General features: G+C 34.5%; 1 protein-coding gene across 4 annotated transcripts in view; it reads left to right on the forward strand.

Moving 5' to 3' along the window:
- The window catches only part of LOC150099935 (murinoglobulin-1-like), a 139700-nt gene that overhangs the window by 19478 nt on the left and 94551 nt on the right, over nucleotides 1-25671 (forward strand). For all 4 annotated transcript variants that reach the window (XM_090402815.1, XM_090402816.1, XM_090402817.1 and 1 more), the window contains exons 3-7: nucleotides 8290-8447; nucleotides 8855-9082; nucleotides 11432-11487; nucleotides 20220-20292; nucleotides 20509-20622. In XM_090402815.1, the coding sequence (XP_090258941.1) occupies nucleotides 8290-8447; nucleotides 8855-9082; nucleotides 11432-11487; nucleotides 20220-20292; nucleotides 20509-20622 (629 nt within the window). The remainder of the gene's footprint in view (nucleotides 1-8289; nucleotides 8448-8854; nucleotides 9083-11431; nucleotides 11488-20219; nucleotides 20293-20508; nucleotides 20623-25671) is intronic.

Genomic DNA, 25671 nt, shown 5'->3' on the forward strand with positions numbered 1-25671 from the left:
AATTTTAGCAGGAGACTTAAATGCAAGAATTGGAAACACGAAAATTAATAATAATATAGGAATACATGGAGAACACACTCTAAACAGAAATGGTAAAAAATTTATTGACTTTGTAGTTTATAATAACCTAAAAATAATGAATTCCTTCTATAAACATAAAGACATACATAAATATACTTGGGCAGCAAGAGGATGGAATTCAATATTAGATTACTTCATATTAAATGAAAAGACATCAAAATTTTCAATAGATGTTAGAGTTCACAGAGGATATGAAATAAGCAGTGACCACTTCCTCGTTAAAATAAAATTAAGATTACCACCTAAATGGCTACAAGTAACAAGAACAGAAAGAAAAATTGAAACAATTGTAATAAAACTAGACTATTGAATGACACAAATGTACAATTGCTATATGAACAAAGAATTAACCAATATCTAGATAAAATAAAACAAAATGAAGAAATAGAAATAGAATGGCTTAATATAAAAACGATAGTAAATGCAGCAGCAAATGAAAGCTTAGGAAAGACCAAAAAATTCAATAAGATGAAAAAAAAACTGAAGATCAGGGATGATACAATGAAAGAAATAATCAAAAAGAAAAAAGAAGCCTCTCACAAATGGTTAAGCAGTAAAAGATTAGAAGATGAAATAGAATATAAAAGAATAAGAGCCATAGCTAAAAGAGAAGTCAGAAAAAGACAGAGAATCATGGAATAAATTTGTTTCTAATTTAGAACATGATTTATATAAAATAAGACCCAATGTATATAAGATTTTGAAACACCTAAATGGGCAGATACCAAAGAAAACATAAAATTAAACACTGAATTGAAATTAGAAGAATTTCTAAATTACAACATAGAACTGTGGACAGCAAATATTTTAAAAAAGATAACTGGCAAACAATTAACGAAAATGAAAAGGAAATAACTTACAACAATTAGAAATCAGCCTGAGAGAAACAAGAAACGGAAAATCACCTGGAGAAGATAAGCTAGGTTCAGAACTATATAAATACGCAAGAACAAGATTCAAAGAAAGACTTATTAATTTTAAATAAAATTTACTCAACTGGTATCCCCCAATAGAATGGAGAAAAGCAATTGTGATTCCTATCTTTAAGAAAGTAATAGAGATGACCCTAAAAACTATAGAGGTATCAGTATACTAAATTCCTGTTACAAAATATATAGCAGAATCTTAAATAAAAAACTAATGAAATATTCCGAAAACTTTATTCTAGAGGTATAGAATGGATTTAGAAAAGGACGATCATATATAGACCCAGCCTTTTGAATGAAATTAATAAGAGAGAAAAGAATAGAATAGAATTTAGAAACACATATTGCATTTATTGACTTTGAAAAAGCATTTGACAAAGTTAAAAGAAACATATTATTTAACATATTGAAATAAATACAAATACCAAATAATATCTTAAAAGCTATCACAAGTATATATGAAAATAATCAAATACAAATAAGATTAAATCACGAGCTATCATATACAAGAGAGTTAAACCAAGGGGTCCGACAGGGATGTCCCCTCTCAGCAACTCTTTTTAATATCTACCTAAATGAAATAATAATAAAATGGAGTAAAAATTTACATCAAGGAATTAAACTTTCACCTACAGTTAACTTAAACACTCTCCTCTTTGCAGACGACCAAATAATAATTACAAATTCTGAAGATAACTTACAGAAAGCTATTTTAAACCTAAATGAGATATCCAAAGATTATGATATGATAATATCAACGAAAAAATTAAAAACTATGTCCTTTAAATGACAAGATCCAGCAAGAACTAAAATAGTAATAGATAACAATATCTTAGAACAGGTGAATTCATTGAACTACCTAGGATGTATGATTACATATGAAAATGAAAAAGAGATAAACGTAAAAATTGCAAAATATTTAAAAATAACAGGTGAAATTAACTCTATATTTAAACCAAACCTAGTTCAAAAACAAACCAGGCTAAAAATATACAATACATTAGCCCTACCAGTCTTAATCTATGGAAGCGAAATCTGGACAATAAAATAAAAAGACAAACAAAGATTAACAACAGCAGAAATGAAGTTTATGAGAACAACTGCAAAGTATACCCTATTTGATCACAAAAGAAACGAAGATATTATGAAAGAATTAAACCAAGAACCAGTAATAGAAATTAAAAAATTAAAAAATATAAACATAAATGGATGAAACACGTTCAATGAATGAAAGCAGAAAGATTACCAAAACAAGCCTTAAAGTACAAGCCATTAGGAAAAAGAAAACCACGACGTCCTCTTATACGATTCAACGATGACTTCTAAGGCCGGAACAGGATATGCCAGGCCTAAATCCTTGATACTTATGATGATGATGATGATGATGATGATATGAAGAAATATATAAGAAATCAATGGACACTGCATGAGTAAGGTGCATCGTGCTGTGTAACGAGTCACGTGTTTTCTGGATATTAGTATATTAGAAAAAGTGGTAAGAGCTTCGCATAGAAAACTGTACAAATGAAAATAAGAAATCTGTGCGTCAGCACGGATATCTTGGAGGCGTTCTTTTTTCTGTGATATTGTTATTGTGGGTGATGATGGAAAGTCATAAACTATAAGTTTTTGTTTTAGATTTTGGAAAGGAATTTGATGGGTAACGCATGACAAATTGATATTTACGGTGCAACTTATGGGTTTGGATATTAATTTGGTGGAGGGGATTGCCGGTTGGTTGTCAGCAGATATTAAAGGGTTATCCGATATGTATGGAGAGGCAATATCGGTGAAAATGAAAGTTCCTAGAGGAGTTACACAGGGCTCTGTGTTGGGACCACTACTTTTCCCTTTATATCCATCATGTGTCACTGATATTCAAGGTGGCATTCAGCTGTTTATGGGCAACCTGAACCTGAGGAAGGTTGTTGGGGCTAGTGCTGATGTAGTGGCTCTTGGAGGATATCTGAATAAGCTGGCAATGTGGATTGATGAATGGGGACGCGGTTTAGTGTTGCTAAATGAAGGTTTTGAATTTTGGGAACTGCAGATGAGATACTGCATACTCTAGCGGAAGTATGCTGCCGGAAGCTGAGGAAGCAAGGGATCTTGGGGTTATTCTGGATCAAAATTTGAAATTTAAGTGTTGAAAAGGTCATTAAGACAACTCCGAGAATCGCTGCAATATTAAGACGAACATTAATCAGCAGAGATAAAATGGTAGTGATTCAGTTGTATAAGGCCGTGATCAGGCTACATCTGGTCTACTGTGCTCAGATCTGGTCACCGGGATATAGAGGGGATTAAGATATATTGGAGATGTGCAGAGGTGGCTCAGACGGATACCAGTGTTTTTAGGTAATGGAATGGAAAATAAGAAAGGGGAAAAAACTAGAGACAAGCCTTGGGAATTGCGTAAGGAAATGATGAATAGGATGGAGAAAAGTATTCTTCGTTTTTTTTACGTGGAGAGTGGTAGGTGAGTGGAATACATTACCTGATTATGTTGTGAATGAATTTTAGCTTCAGTATATGTTATTACAGGCATGTTACGGGCAGGAGAGATTTCTGTGAACTAAGTATGTGGATTTATTTCGCATTATAATATAATATAATATATTTTATACTTGTTACATAATGTATCTACTTGTTAATGGTGTAGGCCTCTCCGTCTCTCTTTGTCCCTCGTGGAATTTTTGACTTTAGGAGGATTGATGAAATAATAATTTTTCCCATATCAATATCATAATTTATTATTATACACCTTATTCACATATAGACAACTAAAGACATTGTTATACCATTTTTATTACTACAAACAATCAGCATACAAATTACTGAGTGCATTCATTTTTGATAAATAATATGATGAGTTTTTTGCTATTGTTTAGGCGTTTGTTATTTTTTTAATAATAATGATATTTTTTATTGATCTCTAAAATATTTACATATATATAATATAATCATTTAGAGTGACATTCCCACAATTTACTTTACAAAGTTCAACACTTAGTGCTGCATATATGGTTCATTTTGTATATTAGATTTTAATCAAAGCTTTTTTTAATAATATTTTCACTCATATATTATGTATTTACAAGACATTTTGTTCTAATATTAACAATGAAGATTACACAAAATTTTTATATAATAAAACCACAATCTGTAACTGTAATTCAATAAATTGTTTAATAGCTCAATAAAATACAATTTTATTCAACAGCATTTTACTTATTTATATGTACATTGAGATATATTTTCTGTACAGTACAGAGATTCAGTGCAAAATTCAGAGTACTTTATTCTTTTAATTGAAAATATATACATTTTTTAAACCTAAATAAATATATATTCATCGTATATTCATATGGATTGCTACGAATGTGAAAATAATTCAATATCATATCAAAATAATAATTTATTATTATACACCTTATTCACATTTAGACAACTAAGGATAAAGTTCAATAGTAACATTCATAATGAAATGATTTTATAATAAATGCCTGCATTATGTTTTTTGTGTTTTCTTTCAATGTTTTTTATAGATTCTATATCTAATATTGACATTTTACTTATTAAAAATTGAGTGTAATAGTTACCGAGTACATTCTTTTTGATATACTTGTTCGCTTGCTTGTTTGGGTGGCATTTCTGCTTTGTTCCTTGAAACTTCTGCAGAGCTTATCTGAGCAAGATAATGGACGGCGGTGGTTTCGTGTTTTTGTATCAGTACCCCTTACGTGCCAAGCGTAGGTTTAACTGTTTATATGTATGTGATTGGAAACATATATATATAATTTTGTGTGTGTATGTGTGTGTGTGTGTGTGTGCTTTTTTTCCGGTTAACGTGCAGAGACGCTGCCACATGGCTTAATTTTTTTGAAGGAGGGAGGGGTTGGATTTGGAAATGATGTGTTTGTGTCCTTGTAATGGTGTTTGAGAGGTATTCGTTACAAGAATGTGTGTGTCCTTGTGCGCGCGCGCGTGTGTATGTAATTTCCTTCTAATTTTCAGTCTAGCTATAAATATCTATATAGCGCCTGTTTCAGCTCTGTAGGTTCCCATCTTTCTGTCGTCGAATGGCAGTTTGTTTATCGTGTCAGGTATATAGAAGTTTCAGGAGGCTTTTACGTAGAGATTATTATACATATATGTTATGCAGTTTGTTGACTGTGGTCTTGTTATCCGATATGTTGTTCTGGCTATTCTGTAGGTTGGATTGAATTAATGTTTTAGAAGTACTCTGTAGTGGTATAGATGTGTCAACTTAAGTATTTTGTGTTCTATCTTCCAGCGTGTTGCTATTCCTCTCCTTTTTTTTTTTTTGAAAACCATATTTATGTTTTGGGAACGATTTGTAATTTTTCAATATATGTGGAGAGTTTGCAATATACAATGCGCTCCATGATTTGGCGATGGGTCTGTAAATACTTATAATGCTTCTTTTTCCATGTTAATGTATGGGAGTGATTAATATACTCTTTAGTATTTCAGGTGTGCCCACCTTCGAAGATTTTATTTAACAGCTTCAGTATAACGGGACATCGGTTGGATGAGTGTTTCTTGATGTCTTTTGGTCTGATTCCGTTTATTACTGGTCGTTTGTTAAGTTGATGATTGAAAGTGACAGTTCATATTTTGTTGCTGGGAGGAATCAATTTGACTGGGTTGTTTATGCTCTTTGTGGAGAATATTTCTTTCTGTGAAAAGAGAATATTTCCTGCATGTTTTGGATAGAGTTTGCGAAGTGCTGATTAAATTCGTTTACCAACTGTTTGAGGGATTTGGGCTCGAAAAATACTTTATCATTGAATATTATAATGAATTTACAGTATTTCTAATATAAAGTAACAACTCGGTCTACTTTCAACAAATATCTAATCTAACTAGGAAATAGTACTCACCTTTTAATCTTCTTCGTCAAAACCCAGAAATTCATTTCCAGACCTAAATAAAGAAACATGTGAAATCTTATAAATCAGAATCTGAGTCCTCATACAACAAATTGTCCTCTAAACATCCAGTGCATAATTAATGCCACACATCTTAAATGATTTAAGCACTGTCAATTTTCACAGCATCCCATAAATCTTTGACCCACTCAAAAACTTGCGAAATGCTAGGCCTCTTCCTTCTTCCTGATAGCGTAACCTCAAAATCTGAAGACTGCATCCAGCTGTTCCACTTCTCCTTCATAAATCCCTTAAATAGTTTATTAATACAGACATCTAAATGTTGAAGCTGACTAATTAGCTTCCACTAGGGCATCCACTGAACTCTACGTAACTGGAATGCTTCACACAACACAAGGAAGCAAGAAAGAAATCGCGTAACTCGAAACAGAAAAAAAATTCGAGAAATGAAAGTAATAATAAACAAAGTATCAGCGTATAAGACGCACCCGGTTTTTCAGACCTATTTTCAAACCAAAAAGTGTTTCTTATACGCCAGGAAATACGGTACTTTACTCGTTCTCTCACAGATTTGACATATGAGATTTTGTAGTCTCTTATTGCAGGTTTCGTTATTTAATAAGTATTCGTGCGCTAATGATTATTGAAGTATTATTTTAATGACTTCTCGTAAGTTCGATATGTTCAGATGGCGAAATTAGACATACTTTGAATATGTAACCATTTAAAGAGACAATTAGCGATTGTGTACATACCTGGTATCCAAAGCACATTGCACGTTGTTCTTCTGTGCAGGTTTCATACCTTTAGCATAGACTGCTGTGCCCTACACTAATATAGTTTCAGCCATGTCATGACAGATGGTTTTGAAGTGTTAATATACTTTACTCGCTCTCATACAGATTTGACATATGAGATTTTGTAGTGTCTATTGCAGGTCGCGTTATTTAATATGTATTCGTGCGCTAATGATTACGGAAGTAATATTTTAATGATTTCTAGTGAGTTCGATATGTTCACAAGACGAAATTAGACATACTTTGAATATGTAACCATTTAAATAGAGAGTCAGTGATTCGTATACATATCTGGTATCCAAAGCACATTGTAAATTGTTCTTCTGTGCAGCTTTCATAACTTTAGCATAGACTGTTGTGCCCTATATTAGTATAGTTTCAGTCATGTCATGACAGATGGTTTTTGAAGTGTTAATATAGTTTACTCGGACGTTTGTAGACAATAATACGGATTTCGTATGAGGGTATTCAATGTACTTGATAGACTTAGGCGGCCGGCTGTATATAAAGATATTAATATTTATCTTTTACGAGGGTGTAGTTCATGTATATTTATACTGCTTTCAGCAATTTCTTTCCCTATCACCTAATTACGTGCTTAATTGGTTCTCATCATGCGTGCTAAAGGAAGTATCTGTTTCTCATCTCCGCAAACCAGATAAACGGGCCAGAAAAATACACGCAATCTGTAGACAAATTTTTTTACATATGTAATAAACAATGTTGATCTTTGACAAGAATTCTGTGGCAGACTGTTTCTCAAAATACCTTATACACGTACACATTCTCAATCTGCTCAACATACTGCCCAATTTGCTAATATTTAAAAGACAACCATCCATTAGTCTACTATCTAATTCCATGTACTCAAACTCAATAGCAAATTGTCATGTTATTCTCTCAAATTCTTTTGTAAATTTTGATACAAATATAAATGGTTTTGTAAATCTCTATAAAATTCAGTACTGAATCCTGTTGTGATCCCTCCTATTTTATAATTTAGTAAACTTACTGAAGAAAGGCCGCTTTTTTAACGAACGCATTTAGTCCACTGGAGAGATTTAATATCTACCCTTCCTGGTTTCCCTAGTGAAACGTTTCAACACCTTCACTAATATTTTTCACAGTGAAATTGCACGATAGTTTCAAAAAATAACTGTGCGTCCTAATCTTTAATCATTAGTCTCTGTGCGTTTCATTTCTCAGAGCTCTTCTGCTTAGTTAATTTAGACATTGAATTAATTTCTACATCATTTAGTTTAACTGTGGTCACTCTCGGATTAATTAACTCGCTACAATTTCCTCAGTAGCTTAGGAAAGTGAGACCCTAGTCTCACCTTCTCATCTCCACAAACAGAAATATTTTTTCAAAGCGTGTGTGTTTAACACGAGATTATTATTTAATAGATATTTTGTTACAGGTTTCGTTTCATCTTCCAAGGAAGGAATTTATTTAATTAATCAAAGTAGACTTTGCTAAATCTCATTCATCCGAAATATTGTCATGAATTTCTTCTCACAGTTGTCACTATGTCCAGTAATCAACCTTCATAAAACTCTCTTTTTTAGTGATTTTATATTCACTTCTCCGTACATTCTGAAGAAAGAAACCACTGAAAAGATATCGGGGAGATTTCTAGGCGACACCGATTTAAAGTTAATTACGGTTCAACTACTGAATCAAAAAAAAGACGAAATTCTATTCCAGTCCAACTACACCGTCCAAGGTGAGTGCAACTTAACTAAGTTCTTCTCTGTCTTAATTGGTTATTTCTCATTCACAAGGATAGGCGTCCTTTGCTGCTCAGCGGAATTACTTGGTTGCAGGGATGATATATCCGTTTTCACACCGTCTGTGGAAAAATTCATTTAAATTTAGTTTTAAATATTGTAAATGGAGTAATCATTAGCGATATACAAATATTTCTTATACACAAATAGTTTGCACAATTTTTTGTAGAAATTATAAATTATATCTCACTCTCTCTCTCTCTCGATATGGTGTGTGTGTGTGTGTGTGTGTGTGTGTGTGTGTGTGTGTGTGTGTGTGTGTGTGGGTGGGTGGGTGTGTTTTCTGTTGCGTACTTTATTTATATATATATTTTTTTTTGTTTTGTTTTCTAATCGTGCTCAGGTCCTATGTGCGTCCTTGATCTAACCGTTCCTGCTACTAATGAATCACAAGGATGGATTGAGATTGTGGATCCTTTGTGTGAAGAGGAAAGAAAAAAAGTTCATGAGTTCTTTGCAAGATACATATGTAGAATATTCGCCATAAATGCAGTTGTTTTTGTTGATAAAGCTGATCTAGTGGCTGTCTTTGTTCAGACAGATAAGCCAGTCTATAAACCAGGTCAAACAGGTAATTATTGACTGATTCGTTTTCTTAGCTTAGTAACCTAGAAAGGTAAGCTGACGCATTGCTGGGGATCTTCACAAAGTTTTTTAGAAACCTGTTAAGAAATATATACAACGAAAAAATTGAAACCAATTAGCTTAACTGTAAAATATCGATGAGTTAACACCGCTAGATTACTTTTATAATTTATAACAGTTACTGAGAACTTGGCGTATGAATATGGCACATAGGTGCATATGCAACATCACCCGCAATATAGGACCAAAGAGAAACTTGTAATTCAATTCATGAAATCAGATGTTAATAACTGGTTAAGCAAATTTAGTTGATAATCCGTCTTGCCAAACATAATCAAATACATTAATGATACCAAGATGTTACAATCGCATAAGAGTCTCCAATCTTTAACATGCCATTTTCCTAAAGGTGAGTGATTTAAATAAAAGTCACATATTTTTTTATTAGCGGTATAAAGTTGGTTTATCTCATTGTTTATTTAGAAGGAACTGAATTATAATGTGATTGTAAAGGTTTATCGTTCTTCATAGGAATCGGTTAATTATGGGTTACTTTCCAAGTTGAAGATTAAACACTATTGAAAATTCAATGGAAACAAAGAACGGAATCAATTCGAAAGCAATGCTCATACTGGATAAGAAATATTTATATTTCCAGTCTGAGAAATGCTCTCGGGTCCATGGCCATGTTTTGACATCAAGCAAATTCAAAATTCAAAGGGAGTCAATGAAGTGTGCATTTCGGGAATTTTATGAGTGCATTTTTCAAACTATGCCAGAGAAAGACCTGGAGGAAAAGTAAAAGTCATCGAATAGTGGCTTTTTTTTTACCTAGCTATGAAAACAAACTATTCAAGTGCAAAACGACTTGACTGAGGAGTTCAACAACAGCTGTGCTCAAGTGCTTTGGCAAGGGATTAGAACACATACTTTCAGTTGGAAGCTCTTTCGAATTTTATTATAAATATACAAAAACGATATACTGACGGAAAAGTATGATATGATTTAAATATTCTCTAGTACAACCTTTGAACGCTTCTCTGAGAGTCCGCGTTTACTTAAATGACGAGAATCTTAAGTGAAATTACGTATTTCCTTATTCAAAAAAAATTCCAGTGACACGTTAAGTGAAAAAGATCAAACCAAAGAAATGTATGTGTAAATTGCAATCATTGTACTTCGCTTCTGATAATGAACAACAGCCAGGGTGGGAGAACTGCAGTGAGAATTTTGCTGGGAGGAGAAATCAACACTTGATTCGAAATAAGGACATCCAGCATCAACAGTATGCTCCTTAGAATACCTGCTGGCAAGACAGATATGTCGAGTGTTTTGGAGACTAGTTATGGTTGTCTGTTATTCTGTTACTCATGTGAACAATTATTTTGATATCACCAACGCCAGTAATGTTTCAATATCACTATTTCTGCTGCATCAGTGCATTTAGGAAAGTAAGCCTATTTCAGATTTTTATTTTTTTCACACATTTATTTCATTGTTTACCAAATCACCTTTATACATACAGTAGAATCTCTCTTAATCGGCACCAATGGGACTTGTATCCCGGATACAAGTTTTTGCCGGATAATTGAATATATATTTCAAAAACTTACCTGTTCATGTTTTGTGATGCCATCTGTAGACATTACAGCATGAGAAGTTCATTGGTCGTGTTTTTCGATCTACCGGCCATTGTGATTCATCCTTCACATATTCTTCTCCACATGGAAATGGGGAAAAAATTAGACTTTTTTGATTCAACTTAAACACTGCGGCGTAGAATAATATATGTGGTAAAAGGACTTGTCATAGAATCAAAAGCAGGTGGCCGACATCTCGAAAAGAATTTGTGTAAAAGTATGATACAAATATCAACAAAATGTTCACATGCGCATTAAAATAGCAGTAAAAATTCATAAACTGGAGAATATAGAAACAATCTGTGATTAATTTCGTAATCCCCTTAAATTGTTAAAATTTTGTGGATCAGCCAAAATCACTGATTTAACTAAATAATTTGACATAGAATAATCTGAATCTATACATAGTTTCAGTTTAAAAGAGACATCCTAGACATTTTTTCCCTATTATTTATTTATTTTTTAATATCATAAAAGCAAACCAGGGTTTAACAGAAAAAATGTAACACGTCAAGTGAATTAGTATGTCGACAACATTGCTGTGTTGTTTTGCTTCTAATTAACTTATCTGTTTCCTTACGAAGTTACCTGTTTGTGAATTTTATCAGAATAGGACTTCAATTTAATTTTTTAAAAAATCAGAACCTCCAGGAATCGATATTATCTAATACGCTGTTGTCCTTTATATTTTGTAGTGAAAATAAGGATTCTTGCTGTGCTGGCAAATTTCAGACCTGTGGATGGAGGTGTGGTAAGTGAACAGCTTCTTTCTTTAAATTTGTTTTTCATCAGCTACTTTTTGAGAATAACTTTATCTAAAAGCAACTTCTCGAATAGGGATAATGAAAAGTAAAGTTTTTTTTGTCGGATATGTTTCTTAGATTTACCAGCTCAATGAAAGGTTTTAATCAATGATAAGATTAGCAACATTCTTTGACTGATATAATATAATCGGATGCTTTATGCAAATTAAGGTAATCATGCACTAATATTCTGTTTTATTAAATACCTAATTAGTACATAGTAAAATAATTACCTGGAAATAAAGATATGAAAATATCAGAATGCTTTTCACGCCTTAACATTTCTGGAAGCATTTTGAGAGTTTTAAACGATGAATGTGAATCCTGAGGCTTTAAATTATCTTATTTTCATTCCATTTATTCTTCAGACCAAGTTATTCGTTTGGATAACCATAAAGCTCTGAAGATCCTATCTGAAATCATATTCACTTATCGTAAAAGCTGAAGAACTGTGACTAATCGGAATGTAAGAAACGTTGTACATAAATGAAATAGTTCTGGAGAATTGATGAATAAGTTGCCAGAAAGTTATTTCTATTATTATAGTTGTTACTGCTTTCATTGCAATTTCATCTGTTTGACTACTATGACGAACGTATCTTAAGTTTTACACAATTCATTATTATTATTATTATTATTATTATTATTATTATTATTAAGAGGGCGCTTTAGCAGCAAGCAGTCGCAAGCACGCTATTTCGATGTTCCCATATTTTAAGTTGCAAAGTAGATCTCTTCTTGTGAATTAAAATTTAAAGTACATCAGTGAACTCTTTTCTTCAAGACGAACATATAGATGTAAAAACTGTAAGTATCTGTTAAGTAATAAGTAAAATATAAGTATTCAAAGTTCGAAATATACGTTGGTCAACTACGCGAGAAGAGAACAAAGGAAGACGCCATATTAGAAAATACAGCAAGATCGTCAAACAAGAAATATGAAGTGCTACAAATGCCAAGAAGACCTAACGGGGGAAGAAAACCATATCACCTGTAGGAACTGCCAAAGAAACATACATTTTTATGTTCAGGATTGTCTGAGACTACTTGGCAGCGAAATTCAAACAAGAATCGTGACGAGTGGAAGTGTCCCCATTGCAGAGACAACAAAGGAACATCGCCTTCGACCGCAGGCGGAAAACAGCCAATGCAGAAAACAACCGCAGGCAGTAAACAGCTATCAACAACATAGGAAATTAAAAACAAAGAAAACAACAACGGAAACCCAGGTGAGCAATCTTTAAATGCATTACTTGAAAATAGATTACAAAACCTAAAAGACTGTTTAATCGATTTTGTTGGAGAACTATTTAAAAAACATACCGCACAAATTACAGAAAAATTCAACCAATATGAGGAATTTATTAAATTTAATAATAACTCGATAGAAGGTATGTTACAGACCGTTAGAGAAATTAAAAACTGCGTCAAAGAGCTAACTGTAAGACAGCATAATTTAATTAAAGAGACAACGGACCTGCGGCAAGAACTAAACTCTCTAAAGCAACAGTACGAGCTCTCAAACCAACAGCAGCACAAAAATGACCTCCTCATAAATGGTCTCCCAGAAATACAACTGTAATACAACTAAGCCAAAAAATCGGCTCTCCCATTGAATCAAGAGACATCCAGTCAGTGCATCGGTTACCACAAAAAAGGAAAAGAGAAAATAATACCCGTCCTTCTCCCGTCGTAGTGCGTCTCACCAACAGCCTAACAAAAACTACACTTATAAAAGCTAGCAGGATTAAAAATCCAGTAGCAAAGGATCTGAAAGGAGGCCACGACAACACCCCAATATACTTGTCTGAATACCTTACTCCACACTATCAGAAAATATTCTACCAAGCAAGGAAAGTAAAAACAGAAAACAATTACCAGTTTATATGGATAAGAGACAGCAAAATATTCCTTAGAGAAACACAAGACGCAAAACCAATCGAAATAAAATCCGTAGATGACCTCAACAGGCTGTCACATTGAAAGGAATATTGACAACTCGTAAAGAAGGAACAGCACACCAACCAACATGAATGCACACCATCAAGCAGACGTAATCACCCCGGAACATGATAATTGCCACATTCTGAAATCAATATCAGAATGGAAACAACTGACAATCCCCAAAAAAGGACTATCTATTCACCACGTCAACATCAGAAGCATTAAAAAATACTGGCAGACCCTGCAAGCTTATCTGAAGGAAGATATAGACGAAATAGACATTTTAATACTGACTGAAGTATCTACGACAAACGAAGAGGCAACCTCCTACCAAATGCCACACTTCCAACAACACAAACATAAACTATAAATTAGAATACGCAGAAAACATATGCATCGAAATTAAAAACATTAAACAAGAAAACTCACTGATATTAAACGCAATATACAGACAACCCAACTTAAGCACAACAAAATTCCTAGAAGAACTAAACAGATGGCTTTCAACCACGAAAGTAGGCACCTCAAAATACTTGATAATAATAGGATACATTAATATAAACATTAGGAACATAAATAACAACACAGAATAATACCTCGACCTATTATCGGCATATAACATAACCCCATCCATACAGTCGTATACACGAGAAGAGATAGTCGGAAACAGATGGCTTTCAACCACGAAAGTAGGCACCTCAAAATACTTGATAATAATAGGATACATTAATATAAACATTAGGAACATAAATAACAACACAGAATAATACCTAGACCTATTATCGGCATATAACATAACCCCATCCATACAGTCGTATACACGAGAAGAGATAGTCGGAAACACAACAACCTCAACCTGCATTGATCATATAAATATAAGGGCGCTTCCAAACAGCCACACAGCAGCCGTCATAACATGCAAACTAGCAGACCATTATTTCACAGCATTGCAGTTACACTGAACTAGAACCCATAAAAATAACTGAGACTACAAAACAGTATCATAGTATTGTAAACGAAGCAATAGTGAACGATGAAATCAGAAAAACAGACTAGATGCAAATAGCATATTTAGACTCTGCTGAAGCTGTATATAATAATCTTAAACTTGCATTTAACAAAATATATAACAAAGCATTCACAAAAATAAAATTACGCCCCCAAACGAAACAAAATCCATGGATAACAGACAACATACTAACAGACATACAAAGAAAAGATGTCCTATGGGAACAACTTAAGAAGTCGCCAAACAATATCGCTTTAAAAGCTGAATACAAAAGAAAACGGAATCTCCTAACAACCCAGATTAGAACGGCAAAAAGAAACTATTACAGCAACAAATTAACAACAGCGCAGAATGACATAAAGGAAACCTGGCACCTGATTAATGAAATGCTGGACAATATACACAGAACCACTGCCTCAGAAACAATAAAACACAACTTTGCCTGCGACTCCAAATCCCTCAAACAGTTGGCAAACAATTTAATCAGCACTTTGAACTCTGTCCAAAAGCTACAAGAAACAACCTTTCCTCACACAAACGAACATTCTCCACTAGGTCCACGAGCAACCCAGTCGATGTAGTTCCCCACAATAACAAAAGAAGAACTATCAATGGAAATTCAACAAATTAATCCTAACAAAGGACCGGGGATAGACGGAATCAGACCAAAAGACATCAAGAAACACTCAACAGACCTACTTCCAGTTATACAAAAACTGTTAAATAAAATCTTCGAAACGGGACACATACCTGAAACACTGAAGACTGCATTAATCACACCCACACACAAACAGGGAAAAAGAAACATAATAAGTAATTACAGATCTATCGCCACGCTGCCTACTATAATCAACCAAATCATGGAGCGCATTGTACATCAGAAACTCTCCACATACGTTGAAAAATTTCAAATCATACCCAAAACATAATATGGCTTTCAAAAAAATAAAGGAACAGCAACACTCCTGGAAGATTTCACAGATCTAATAAAAGTTGCATTGGATAAAAACAGAATAACATTAGTGGTCTTCATTGACCTAACACAAGCATTTGACACACTAACACATAAAACCTTGTTAACGAACCCTACCCATATCGGAATTGGAGGTCGTCTGCTCCAGTGGTTTAAAGATTACACGAAAAACAGAAAGCACGTCACACGTATAGGATCAGCACACAGCAAAGAGGTACATGTAACCTGTGGAGTACCGCAAGGAGCTGTCCTATCTCCCATGCTATTTAACATATACACACACGACATAAGACAATTCCCCCTAAAAAGTAAAATCTTCCAGTATGCAGACGACACAGCCATAGTATCCATTCACAACAGTGCGAATATCGCTTACAAAAATATGCAACACGACATCAATCAAATCACTAACTGGTTAACCGAAAACAGCATATATATAAACCCTGGAAAAACAAAGCTAATGATATTCAAAAACCCCAAACCCTGCCCTGCCCATAGAAACTAAATATCACACTATCAAACATTCATCCTCCTATACACAAAGTGCAGAACCTAAAATCACAACCATCACACAGGTGAAAACAACACGCTACCTTGGACTTCACTTCGATGCTGATCAAAGTTGGAATAGCCATACAAACTACCTACATACCAAGCTTAGGATAATAGCAAGCAAACTATACAGATTAAAAGACATTGCCCCAACCCACATAAAAATACTAATCTATAAAGCATTATGTGAAAACATTTTAAGATATGCAATCACATCATACGCATTCTGCGCAGACTACAGACTTAACAGGCTACAATGGTTGCAAGATAAAATGATAAAACTGATATTCTGGGAACAACCCACTCTTATGCAGGAAGCACGGACAAAACACAAAATATTTAAGGTGAAACATTTACGCCACTACACAGTCATGTTAAAACACTACTACAGCCCAACATGTAGAGTAACCAGAACAACATATCAAATAACAAGACCACAGTCAACAAACTACATAACATATAAGAACAACAATCACCACGGCAAAGCCACCCGAAACTTCTACGTACCTGGCATGATAAACAAACTGCCGTTCGACAACAGAAACCTAGGAACATATAGAGAGCTGAAACAGGCACTATATTATTATTATAGCGAGAATGAAAATTAGAGCAATTCCTGTCTCTCTCTCCCCCACCACACACACACACACACACACACACACACACACACAAACACACACATACACACACACAAACCTATGACAATCCCCCCCTCTCAAAATGACAATCACTACAAGAACACAAAGAAACAAACACACCACGTCTAAATCCAACCCTATTTACACAAAAATAAAAATAAAAAATAAAAAAGTAAGAAAGTTAAACTGTAATAGCAGTCGAAGTTTTTCAAGCACGTACCAACAAACAGTAAAATCAACACCTGGCTTGTGACCAGCATAGGAACACAACCATGAAACCACCACCCCTGTCATCTATTATCTTCCTCAGATAAGCTCTTCTAAGCTTCGAGGAAGAAAATTACTAACTTGCAAGAATTTGTTATACACACTTGTAATGCGTTATAAATATTATATATATATAATTACTACAGCAACTATGTATGAAATTCATCTGAGACATAAAAAAAATGATAATAATAAATAAATGAATAAAATAAATAAATTATAATAATTATTATTATTATTATTATTATTATTATTATTATTATTATTATTATTATTATTATTATTATTATTATTATTATTATTATGTATATTCTAAAATCAAAAATTCTGTATAATCCTTATAGTAATTACTGGAAATATTATTATTGTATGTAACTTATACTGAGACATAATAAATTGTTTTTTTTTTAAATTAAAAAAAAAAAATTACTATTATACTCAAGATAACTATTGTATATATATATGTGTAAATATTTTAGCAGTGAACAAAAATATTATTTATTTTAAAAAAAATTATTATAATTTAAAAATATTAATAACATGCCAGTATTTGTTATTCACAATTGTAGTGTATTATAAATATTATGTATATATATATATACGTGTATATAAAACTATTGTTGTATCTATGTATGTAATTTATCTGAAACAATAAAATGTTTAATAAAAAAAAAATATTATTATTATTATTATTATTATTATTCCAGGCAACTCCAAGGAGTAATTAGACTCATCGAGGGAGGCATTAAACATCTTGTCCAGAACAAATACTCAACATTCACACAGCATCAATCATACTTTGCCTTGAACTCATTCACAGTTATGGCACCCACAACAGACTCTGGCAGCTTATTCCACTCATTTACCACTCTAAAAGTAAAAAAAAACCTAGCTCTAACCACACTCTTCTTGCTCAGTTTCCATGGATGCCCCTAGTCCTTCCAATACCAGTCCTGTTCTCAAAAATATCATATCCTCTGAATTAATCTTAAAGAAACCCTTCAGTAATTTGAATGTCTCAATCATATCACCACTTTTCCGCCTATCAGCCTATTTCTGCAACCCACAAATCTTCAATCTGTTGTTATAGGGTTCGTACCATAGATCTGCTATCATCTTGGTCATTCATCTCTGGATTCTCTCCACCTCCTCTACATCAATAAGAAACCCTGGCGACCAAATCTGGGCACAGTAGTCGAGATGGGGTCTTATCAAGGCTCGATACAGAGGAACAATAACTTGCTTGTCTCTTCTCGTCAACGTATTCTTCAGTAACCAGGTGATTTGATGAGCTGATTTGGCCACTTTTGCAATGTGCTCCCTAAACTTCAACTCCCTATCCACCAACACTCCTAAATCCCTGGCCTCGTCAATCTCTTGGAGTACAGTTCCATCAATGTGGTATACTGCCGGTAATCTTTTCACCCAAAAATGCATTACCTTACATTTTGCCACATTAAATCGACATCCATTCTCCTTATCCCAGTCCTCCAATCTATTTAAATCATCCTGCAACATTTTGACATCATGTGCATTCACTATTGCTCTACCCAACTTTGCATCATCAGCAAACAAATGAACAGCTCCGCTCAGATCTTTCCCTATATCGTTAATGAACAAATTAAATAGTAGTAGTCGAAGAAAAAGAACCTTGCGGCACACCACTGGTCACTGGCCGTCATTTGGACTCTATTCCTGAATAAACTACGCTTTGATATCTCTCCATCAACCACTCACCAACCCTATATCCATTCCTATATGTTGTAGTTTACGGATTAGAACTCCACGTGGTATCCTGTCAAAGGATTTAGCAAGGTCCAGCAGTATCACTGTAAATCCATTACCCTTATCCAAATTCAGCCCGTCACAGTGTTATAAAATGTTAGCAAGTTAGTGAGGCATGATCTATCCTTCACAAAACCATGCTGTCCCCGCATACAGTATTCCATTCTCATCAATCCATTCCTGTATTTTTCTCTTGACTACTTTCTCCAAGACTTACAATGACTTCTGATATGCTGATCGGTTGGTAATTTGCAACAGTAGTCTTGGATCCTCCTTTATGCAGTGGAACTATTTTCCCCTATTTCCACCCCTCGGGACTGACCCAGACCCGAGACTCAAATTAAACAATATGGTCAAGGGCACTGAAAATTCTTTAGCCTTTTTACGTAAGACCCGAGGGGTGGAAATAGGGAAATTACCATGCAAGCTAAAGAGAATCTCAAACAGTTTTGTAATAGACAATTCACCTCCACTTCATTCACCACGATTTCCGTATAAGCTGATGGTTCCTTCATTTTTTCAATATCACCACTTGGATGATATACTCTTGCAAAGTGCTCGCTCAATAATTCTACTATATCAACTGATTCAGTGATCTCCCTACCATCAGCATTCCTTAAAATCATTCTGCCGTATACATTTTGTCTCTTACTTGCAGCATATCGAAAAAACTGTTTGGGATTCTCTTTAGCTTGCATGGCTAATTCTCTTTCACAATCAGATTTTGCTTTTCTTTCTGCACTCGTTAACTTTCTGGTCTGGGCTTTATACCATTCGTGTACCTGCAGGTCACCTTTATCCTTAAATTCCCTCCACAGTTGCTTCTTTGTTTTTTTTTTGCAGCTCAAGCTTAATGGTGTTGTCCATCCACGTAACCCCTACTTGATTTACTATTCAGACTCTAGATATACAGTCAGCCATTACCTCCTACAAACGCTCCTTAACCACTTCCCATGCATTATCCAGCCCTTGCAGTTTTATATGCCATGGTGCTGAACCAAGCAATCTCCTAAGTTTGTCATACTTACCAGCACGGTAATTCCACATGTACCCTGTCTTAGAGTCCACTGATTTGTTTACTGCTAATCAACGTAACAATTTTTCGTCCAATGCAAAATAAGCACAATCACTGGAAATCGAAAATCCAGAACATTCAAGAAAACGATCGCATTGCTGTTTAATAGTAACAGTGGAGAATCTTAGCAGTGTCAATCATCTCCTATTAAAATATTCACTATATTATATTCCCTCCTTTATAATATGCGACAAACAACGCTGGACTATTTGTCCGATTTAATAGTGTCTACATGCCAGGCTACGGATTTAAATTGCACAGCGTAAATTCGGAAATAAACTCAGAAATGTTTATCTTTGGTATCGAGAACAGAATTACAAAGCTATCGCACTAAAGATTCACAACATTGAAAAAAAAAAAAAAAGATTTACAAGTTTTAGCAAAATATTTCAATAAAGTGCATGTTGTGATTAATGTGGCTTTGTTTTCGATTTCAGGAAGGGGATTTATGGATGGAAAATCCTTCACAAGCAAGAATAGCGGAATGGAGAAGCCTCTCCCTTTCTCCAGGTAAGCAGCTTTCAGAATAATGTATGATTTCTTAATTTTGAAAATATTTTCTTGCATTCTTCGATCATGCAGTCTTTAAATGCGTGTTAATAGGAAACAAATTAGGATAATGATTGAACCAAAACGAAATATAAACGTGCTTTTTAATACTTTTTGCTGGAATAGTTATATATTGTAAATATCCTTCAGTTTGATGACTGCTTTCTTTTGTTGTAGGAATCCTTCAAGTAGATATGACTCTGCCCGAAGAGTCTGTCCTGGGGAAGTGGAAAATTTTCCTGAAAATAAAAAAGGATCTCACGGAGCAAATGTTCACTGTTGAAAAATATGGTAAACAATTTATTATTAAAGATTAATTGAAAAGAATGTTAAACCAAAACTGTACACCGTGCGCAAACAATAAAACGTTGATCAGTTCAATTTGCATGTGGGAATTCAGGTTTGAAATAGTGGGAGAGAGAGAGAGAGAAAGAGAGAAGACGTTAACTGCAGGTGTGTGGATAGAAGATATGAAAGAAGTAGATATTATTATAATTATTATTATTATTATTATTATTATTATTATTATTATTATTATTGTTGTTGTTGTTGTTGTTGTTGTTGTTGTTATCTGAGACCTCCAGGGAGTCAAGGACTTATCGAGGGAGGCTGTGAGAACAATCTTAACTTCCAGGATACCCCCTCGTATTCTCTTCCTGCCTTCAATATAAAGAAAAATTTCGTCCTTTGAAATTCTATAACAACCTTTCAAAAATTTATAGACGTCTATGATATTACGTCTCTTTCTCCTGCCAACCAGAGTCTGCAATCTTTCTTTTTTGCACCTTTCCCATAGCTTCTTTATCCCTTGGAACCTGGGAGACCAAATCTGTGCAGAGTAATCAAAATGTGGTCTTATCAAAGCCTTATAAAGAGGCAAAATTACTTCCTTATCCTTACAGGTCAAGGTTCGCTTCAACAAAGCAATTATCCTCTGAGTTGCATTTGCCACTTTTGCTATGTAACCTTTGAACTTTAAATTCTTATCCACCAATACACCAAGAGCCCTTGCCTCTTTAGTTTCTTGTAGCATAACCCCGCTAAATAATATGCCGCTGGAACTCTAATCACGCTTAAGTGCATAACGTAACACTTACTGTCATTAAACTGAGAGCCATTTTCGTTTGCCCAGATTTCCAGTCTATTCAAATCATTTTGTAATTGCTGAATATCAGTTGCACGTCTGATGTTAGATCCTTCCATACATCATTAATATATTTATTGAACAATAATGGCTCAAGGACTGAACCCTACGTTAAACCATTGGTTACCTTAAATCTGGCAGATTCACACCCACCCACTGTATACCACATTTTGTTATCTGTCTGTCAACCATCCCCTGATCCAAGTGAATAGATTATGTTCCAATCCCATATTCTCCAGTTCACACAACAGCCTATCGTGTGGTATCCTATCAAATGCCTTAGAATAATTATCATAGTATATCAATTCCCTTTATCCAACTTGGCCGTAAATTTGTTACAAAATATGAGCAAATTTCTAAAACATGACCTTCCTTTAGTAAACCCATGCTGTTCCCTGCAGAGTGTAGAATGCTTGTCTACCCATTTCTATATGCGAGTTTTTACCGACTTCTCTAAAATCTCCACTTCCACACCAGAGATATTAATCGGTCTGTAGTCAGACAGATCAGTTTTTGCACCACTCTTATGCAATGGAACTATCATACATTATTTCCATTTCTGTGGTATCATTCATGAGCTAAAACTCAAGTTAGGCCTAGCGAATTCAGCTGAACATTCCCTTAATAAACGGGCAGATATTCCACCTGTCCCTATTGACAAATTCTTATCAAGGTTATGCAAGAGCTCTTTAATCTCATTTTCATGAACCTTTAACTTTCATTCAACGTAGCTTGTGCTAAGTTGGATGAAGAGTTAGAGGTTGCTACATACACCTGGTTGATATATCTTAGCCAAGTGAGCACTCATTAACTGAATAATCTCCTTAGCTTCCGACACTCGTGTATCACCTGCATTCAATAAAGTTATTCTTCCACATTCATTCTTTCTTTTACTTGCGGCATAACGATAAAATTCTTTTGGACTGCCTTTAGCTTGCATGGTCAATTTCTTATCATACTCCGTTTTGGCTTTTCTCACAATACTCGTTACCTTTCTGGCTTGAGCTTTTTATATTACATAACTCTTCTCACTTTTTTTCTGACGATATTTTTTCCACATCATCATCTTCTTGTGGATCTCGTGCTTTATAAGGCTGCACATCCATTTCATTCCCGACCTATTTATTCTTCGACCACAAGGGGATACGTTCAGATACCGCCTCATTCAAGCAATTTTTGAAGATTTCCATGCATTGCTGACATTGTTTCAATTCAGTTACTGATACCATGGGTCCAAAGATGTTGGTAAAATAGTCGTGTTCTTGACAGAGATCCCTTCTGACGCTATGAGCAAATTCAACACTCTTTGACCTCGAGTTCCTTATTTCACATGCTGCTTGAGAAAATTATCTCGCAACAATTCAATAAATTCCTGTTCTTTCTGATCATGAGATTTCTCTTCTACCCAATCAATGTTTGGAAAATTAGAGAGCTAACCCATAATTTGCATTCGCTTGGTAATCATTAGGCTAAATTGGAGATGCATTTCTTCGTTCCCTACAAGTGAGCTGCGAGGTCTGTAGCAACACCCCACCATATGTTTCATTTTGTTAACCTCCACTTCACATCAGAAAGACTGAAACTCATCGCTACATGGGACATTGTTACCATCATTGTTTTCTTGTATTTATACCATAACTGGACTTACGTCATCTGATATCATTGGTAGCACTCCTCATCCTCTCCTGTCTCTTCTGTTATTCCTAAAAATAGTATATCCGTTACACTCGATCGCACTTACCATATCTGATTCTGATAGCCAGCTTTCACTAATACCAACAATCTTAGGCCACATGGTATTCAATAAATCAGCAAACTCAACTCCTTTGTTTCCAATGCTCCTGGCATTTGTATTTGGACATAATATATTAAGACCTAGCCTATTCTTATAATTGGGTATGCAATGTATTTGGTCTTGTTCTATAATTTTCTCTTTTCCCTCACCAGACATACTTTAAAAGGTCCGAACCCAAAGCATATTTTTTCACTCCTTCGCCACATACATAATCATTTTCAAAGGCATTAATATCTTTATCACGTTTGTATACCATAGCTGAACTTTCACACACATTTTTCCCATTCCTCCCTTGATATTCTAGTTTTCCTGACTCCCTGCATTAAATCTGATACCAAGAAGTAATTTCTCCAGGCTTTTGATGTCAAATGAATTCAAGTGCAGGCCATCATTCTTATACAAATCTTTTCTGCCATCAAACACATGCCACACGTCTAATAACGCATATCTATCTTCTACATAGCCTACTCGTGAAATAATTTGCTATCATCGCCCTCCTTCTTAACTCAGTATTATCGTATCTAGGTAGTAATCCTACAATTTTCACTCTTTCACATTTCTTTCTAGCTTCTTCCAACAGACCTTCCATATCTTCTCTCATGCTGTTTGTCACCACTTAAATTATCAGTACCTACCAGCACTACCATTCTTTTACATTTCTTTTTTGGTTTTTAATTACGTTTGTCATATTTTTAATTTTCGCTCCCTGGAAATTGGAAGTGGTGACTCCCTCGTCAAACCCAAATTTTAAAATTGAGTCACCATACCGCATTACCTCTTTTTTCCTGAGATATTAACTGCCTTACCTTGTTGTTATTAATATTTTGATTCCCAAGTTCAGTATTTCATGTCTGTTCATGTTCTCATCCTTTTTCTTATCCTGTCGAAGTTTAAACAAATGTCTTTCCACCTTTTCGAATTCCCTGGTCAATATCCTAATAATTTCTTTCAACCGAGCTATTTCTAATCTCAGTGTATCCTCAGATAAATTGTTATCATCACTCAGGCAGTGTTTTTGATCAGGGCAAAAGCTCTCCTCAGTAGCAACTTTAGCTTTAGTCACTGCCTTGTTACGACGATGTTTTGGCGCCATTTTTAAGAGTAGTAAAAACTAATACTTTTTCAGAAATTATGTTATAAAACACACTTTACTACAGTAACTACACTAATAAAACTACAATAATATACTAAAAATACTCAATTAAATCTAAGAAAACACTTAATAAAACAACAAAAATCACAAATCTTTCAGGAGCTTTCTGACCGGTGTCTTTTTACCTGCTAGCCTCGACACCAGTAATTAGTGATCTGTAATATCGTTGAGAAGTGGATATAAAAGTAGATATATGTCGTGATAGATCTGGCTCTCTGAAAAAGGGAGATTTCTCATGTTTTTCTGTTCGTTTCAGTAATATATCATTTTTAACAACTGTTGCCGTTTGTTTATTTTATTTCTTTTCTTATAGGTCTTTACCTGTGATTACAGAACGAGTTCACTTATCTTCTTTTGTTGAGGTATGAAATAAATACTTGAATACTGTTTATTCTTCAGTGATAATAAGGCAGTTTCTGTCTAATCGTGACCTTTTGGAAATCGAGGAACATCAGGTAACCATCTGACTTAACCGCTGAGATCGGCGTCTCTAATCGAGAGACCTAACCTTGGCCAATACGGTTCTCCGACTTCTTCTAATCATGTAAGAAGTAGATCAGTGTCAGGTCTACACCGACATACTGTCCAACTCCAAATATCCCGGACAGGCTCGTCTCTTGCTATCCACAACCTGACATAGTAAGCATCAGCAGCAGGATTATTCGCTGCCTGATCGGAAAGCCGCATGAAATGTTACCAACAAATTCTTCTGTATGTACAATCTGCCTGTTACCTGAGGAACCTGCGAACGAAGGACTCACTCTCAACCTAGTTGAATAACTACGATGTGACAAGCAAGTATATCAAGGTCGCCTCTCAAGTAAACAAGAAAGCAACAGAAATCGGAGACGCCATTCTGGAAACAAAACATGTAAAATAGTCATTTCACCAGCTACTTGGCATTTACTCCAACTAGAAAAGGTAAGCTTTAAAAGCGGCAGTATTCATCCAGCAAGAGTCCCGTTTCTGGAAAGTGGTCATGCCATAGAAAGATGAGTTCGGCTTCGATGGAAGAGTCTGTACATTGATGCGTCACCAGCCATTGAATCCTTGAATTGTTGCCAAAATTCTGGCAGTGAAATTCCTCATGACTTTTGAAAGCAAATCTTTTTCAGGAAAATGGTCTCTTTTCAACTCTGTCAGGTTGTAATGCTATCTCCATTTCCAAAGTTCCAGAATTTAAAGTTTTTGAATGTGAAGACATTCTGATATTTTAATGATTCCATAATATTAGTTAGTTACAGTTCT

This window comes from Typopeltis vanoorti, chromosome 13 (assembly GCF_054136105.1).
Source record: "Typopeltis vanoorti isolate ZY-2024b chromosome 13, IOZ_Tvanoo_1.0, whole genome shotgun sequence".
In the NCBI taxonomy this organism is placed as follows: Eukaryota; Metazoa; Arthropoda; class Arachnida; order Uropygi; family Thelyphonidae; genus Typopeltis; species Typopeltis vanoorti.